This window comes from Patiria miniata, unplaced genomic scaffold (assembly GCF_015706575.1).
Source record: "Patiria miniata isolate m_02_andy unplaced genomic scaffold, ASM1570657v1 HiC_scaffold_3, whole genome shotgun sequence".
Taxonomy (NCBI): Eukaryota; Metazoa; Echinodermata; class Asteroidea; order Valvatida; family Asterinidae; genus Patiria; species Patiria miniata.
In genome coordinates this window covers 30,081,232-30,085,863 of record NW_024037069.1, presented here as the reverse complement: position 1 = coordinate 30,085,863, position 4,632 = coordinate 30,081,232, and the positions used below count along the sequence as shown (strand labels likewise).

At 38.5% G+C, this 4,632-nt stretch overlaps 1 protein-coding gene across 1 annotated transcript; it reads right to left on the bottom strand.

The window, feature by feature from the left end:
- Window positions 1–352: 352 nt before the first annotated feature.
- Window positions 353–4,323, bottom strand: LOC119736655 (G2/M phase-specific E3 ubiquitin-protein ligase-like). The gene is made up of 3 exons (XM_038210670.1): window positions 4,316–4,323; window positions 1,080–1,303; window positions 353–597 (listed from the first exon to the last, which is right to left on the bottom strand). The coding sequence occupies exons 1-3, from the start codon at window positions 4,321–4,323 to the stop codon at window positions 356–358; spliced, it is 474 nt and encodes a 157-aa protein (XP_038066598.1). The 3' UTR covers window positions 353–355.
- Between the last annotated feature and the right edge of the window lie 309 nt (window positions 4,324–4,632).

Genomic DNA, 4,632 nt, shown 5'->3' with positions numbered 1-4,632 from the left:
TTTTTCGGCGCCGGACTTTCGTCCCTGGCTAGTAATATCTGGCCGACAAAAACCGTGACCGTATTTGATCACGTGACTGTGTGCCCGTTTGTCTGAAGAAACAAAAAAATGCAACGATCACAGTATACTTATTCACTATGTTCGTATGGCACATTGCAAACATGTAAAAATTGTACACAACCTGAATAATCTTCTCGGTGTGTGCAAATGAAAAGGCATATTCCCCTACATTTTAGTGCGATGGGTTTTCGGAAAAGTCGAAAAAATAAACACAAAAGCAAAGTGATTTCTCAAGACTTTTTTGGAAATTTGAATTTATAATATAATACACAACGGTAATCTAACCCTTATATACTTATGCCATGCCAAAACCTGTGCTGTTGAGGATGCCAAATTCCATTTCCTCTTTGAACTTGTGGTATGTGTCATGGACGATTGGAAGCTCCAGAACGTTTGCGCAGGTTTTGCCCCTTGGGAACCGTGTGCCGTCCGTTGCGAAGGCTAGTGTAGGTTCTGGCACAAAACCGATGGCTGGCACAGCATCACCTCCCGTTGAAAATACGAGGATGTCCTCGAATTTCAGCGTGGACAGTTCCTCTAAAATATGGATATGAATGGATTAAACTTTTTTAACTGTTAGTATCAATAAATGTATAGACATTTTTTTAAACAAAACCTCAAATCATTATATTGAGTGGCAGTATTTAGGACGCCGAAGGTGCGACACTAGAATTATTGATTTAGCATTGAATATATATCACAAAAACGCCAACCTATATAAACACTCATTTTAATGAGTATTATTTTAGTAAGCCTACAGTCAATTTTCATGGAGTGAAATTTTATTGAAATACTGATGGGAAATACTAAAACTGTGACTGTAACAAAGGCGTCCCCGGGAAAGCGATTTCTTTCGATTTCCAACAGTACAAAAAAATATTAAGTTGGACACTGAACTTAAAAAGGTATAAATACATACGCACTGAAATGGCTTTCCAGTTGTTATTATTTTTTGTGCTACACAATATAAAATATAATATTTGGGGTTGCGTTCCACTTTTTTTTTCTCGGATATTTACCCTCTATGTCTTGTAGTAAATCTCGCCAGTGTCCAATGACCTGCAGTTCTTTCACTCGAGCGTTACTCCCTTCTTCGCTAAGCTGTCCTATCTTGAATGTTTGTTCCACTGTGTCTGTGCTCAGTGGTGTCGGTTCCCCAGGGGCCACAAAAATAGGTCGGAAGACCTCCGCATGTTTTTTTACGGCCTCATGAACACCGAGGGTGTTCAACCCAGCACACAACCTACCACACAGAGTATAATGTTTGCAACATGAAATGAATGAGCAAAGAGCCTATTTTCGTACGTGACCAAGTTGATTTTCTTATTAGAAATTACGGACTCAATTTTGTTAGAATATAATAGTGTGTTTAATACACTGCAAAAACTGTGATTAGCAATTAAACACTTTTCTAAACACTTTCTTGCTATCAGTTTGTAAACAAGTTTAAATACTAAACATGTTTAGAGTAAGGATGGATTGTGTTTAGCTATTGAACATTGATGTTTAGGTATTAGACACATAATGTTTAGCATCTAAACATGTTTACAAAGTGATAGCAAGATTGTGTTTAATTGCTAAACACAGTTTTTAAAGTGTAGGAAGGGGCGTAATCATACATGTCGCCACTACATTTTAAGTTAAGTGGAATGGAGTTTGGCCGCCACCATGCATTTAAGTTTTTATCAGACTTGTGTTTTCTTAAAAGGAAGTGGTTTTCTGGCTAGAAAAATAGCAAGGAAGAACCGGTTTTGTGCAGGCAAAATTCAGGAAATAATCTGTTGATATTAATAACTTGTTGGAAAGTTCCAAGGTCATTCCAAGAAGGTTGCCGCCGTGAATTAGGGTTAAAGCATGGGAGGGGATGGGATTTGCTATCAGCATCAGCAGGGCCGTTCCTCATTCTTTTCTTTTTATGGGATGTATGATAACATTGGAGTACGAGGGGCTCTGCGAGCTGATGAATCTTTTTTTGAAAACATTGTGTTTGCAACCAGCTAGGGAAGATTTTCGTTTATTTAAAACTTACAAGCACTGGTATGGATACCTGTGTAGTTATATGACTAAACTGCCTAGAGCGTATTTGTTAAGGTTTTTTTTTCCTTTTTTGGAAATTCAATACGCATATAGGGAGTAAGATCAGTTCCACTGCTGGGTTGCGGTAATGGGTGGGTTATAACTTGTCAACACATACCTCGCCAGCGGGCCCATTAGATTGGTGATAACCGGAGAGCGGGAGTTTCAAAAAAACTCATCCGGTGTATAGGCGACGCAGGGACTGGTTTGTGTACATGTGGTTTTTGTTTCTAGTTCACTTAATGTTTTGATTTATACCGGTGATAATATGCCGTCCCACCTGTTTTTCTTTTTTGTGTGTCGGGGGAAACAGTGCATATTTTCTGTGCCCTTTTTACGCACTTCATCAGTCACCCTTTGTTTAATTCTTTTGTACGTATTTACTTTATTGCTAATGATGGTAAAGAATATTTTACGCGTTAGCATTTCTTGTAATGATCAGACTAGGTGGATTCCTTATTTTTTTATTTTTTATTTCGAAATCCATGCCTAAATGACCATTATGTTAGTTCTGTTCTTCAAGAAGTTCCAAAAGGATTTGAACGTTCTCCTCATCCAAGTTTTTTTCTTGGTTGGATGGTGGAGATGGGTTAATCCTTGAACGGACCAGGCCATCTTTTATGTTTTTTTGTCGTTTGTATGCCAGGATGGGTTGGGTTGCAAAGAGTGCACTGAGAAAATCATTATCCATAAGGGCTCTCACAAGCTTCATTTTGGAATACACGTATGCCCACTTTTATGGGAACCAAAGAATTTATGAGTTGACATGTAAACATGTTTTCCACACCAAATTATAAGGGAGTGTAACAAATACAAAAACAAAACAAAAAAGCTCAAGATTGCCTGTTACAGGTCGATTTTCTGTTAGCAACGTGTGCACCCACTTTTTTAAAAGGTTGTCCCACCCCAAAAGAGGCACAATTGTGTTATTTTTTTCCTGTGATGTAGCACTTCATTTAAATGTCCAAATGAAAAAAAAAAAAAAAATTTGAAATATTATTTTACGCGCGAAGCCCCCACTTTTTAAAATCATGGCCACGCCCACAAAAGGGTTAGAAAAAATGGCATCAAGTGATTTTGAACTTCTTGAGGTATCCTCTAGTGATCCCGAGAGTTTCAAAGAATGTACCCGAAATTGAATATGGGGGGTCATTTTCGACCGTAAGCCCACTGAATATCAGTGCAGTGCGCAACATCGCGTAGCTGGAGTGTCTTGGACGCTGAATTCGGGCACAATTCAAAACATGATTCAGCAACTTTTGATTCAGAATCGAGATCCTAGAATGATGTTTTTCTCGGAATATACACATGGTCGTCGCGATGGGGGGGGGGGCAAGGGTGGCACCCCCCCCCCTGAAAAAAGGGGTGGATGAAAAAAAGAAGAAAACGAGGTGCGAAGCCATATAATAATTACAATGCCAAACACCTACTTTTTTCCAAACTCAAAACCAGAAACGGTTGCAAATTGAGCTGTTTAAAAAAGTGCGTAGTCCTATAGTGGATTATGTTGAGTGTGAGGAGAGAGACAACCATCGTTAGAGTGTTTCAGCATAAAATGGAGTATCGTGATTCAGGATCGATTAAAACAATAATATCCAATGTTTCATTCGCTCAAAAAAAAACCCACCCAAAACACCTTAAATACGTTCAAACAAATTAATTTGAACGCTTGACATATGGGCCAAGTGAACTTCGATTACCTTTTTTTTGTACACAGCCTGTATAATGCAGTGATATAACGCTTAAAACTATAACTGATGCCAAATAAAATCCGGTCCACTCAATACATATATATTCATGTTCTCACTGCCCTCAGTTTTCTTAGTTTTTCATAAAATAATGAGCTAATGTAATGATATTACTGAAATGCATGGGCGTCGCGAGGGGGGGGCAAGGGGGGGCACTTGCCCCCCCCCCCCCCCTGGAAAAGCAAAAAAAAAAAAAAAAAAAAAAAAGGGAAGAAAAAAAAAAAAAAAAAAAAAAAGAAGAGGCGCGAAGACAAAGTGGTGTAAATTTAATGAGTGGGGGGGGGGGGGCAAAATGTCCCTGCCCCCCTCTAAAACTGATAAATCGAGAATGTGTTGAGAAATACAAGCATTTTTGGCAAAAAAAAAATTTGCCCCCCTCTAGAAAAAATCCTGGCGACGCCCATGCTGAAATGTACAACAGTTTTACTTACATTCTCATTGTTGAAGTTAGTACAAACAGCTTCGAAGTCCGGCAGGTTCAAAGTACGCAGTATGTTAATGACGGGCTCCATAATGTAGGCTGAGGAAAGAATTATGTGACGATATTCAGTGATCTGTATGACAAAATAGGTGTGAGCATTTGTGGCTGTCAAGTTGTATTTATTTTTAAAATTCTTTTCATCTTTTTAAGTAGGCCTATGAACTATGCATGTTATAATGTGAAATCTTGAAAGAAAGAAATATCGCACCTAGTGCATGGTTCCACAGATCCTCTCGCAATCAACGGTTACATTTTACTTTCAAGAAC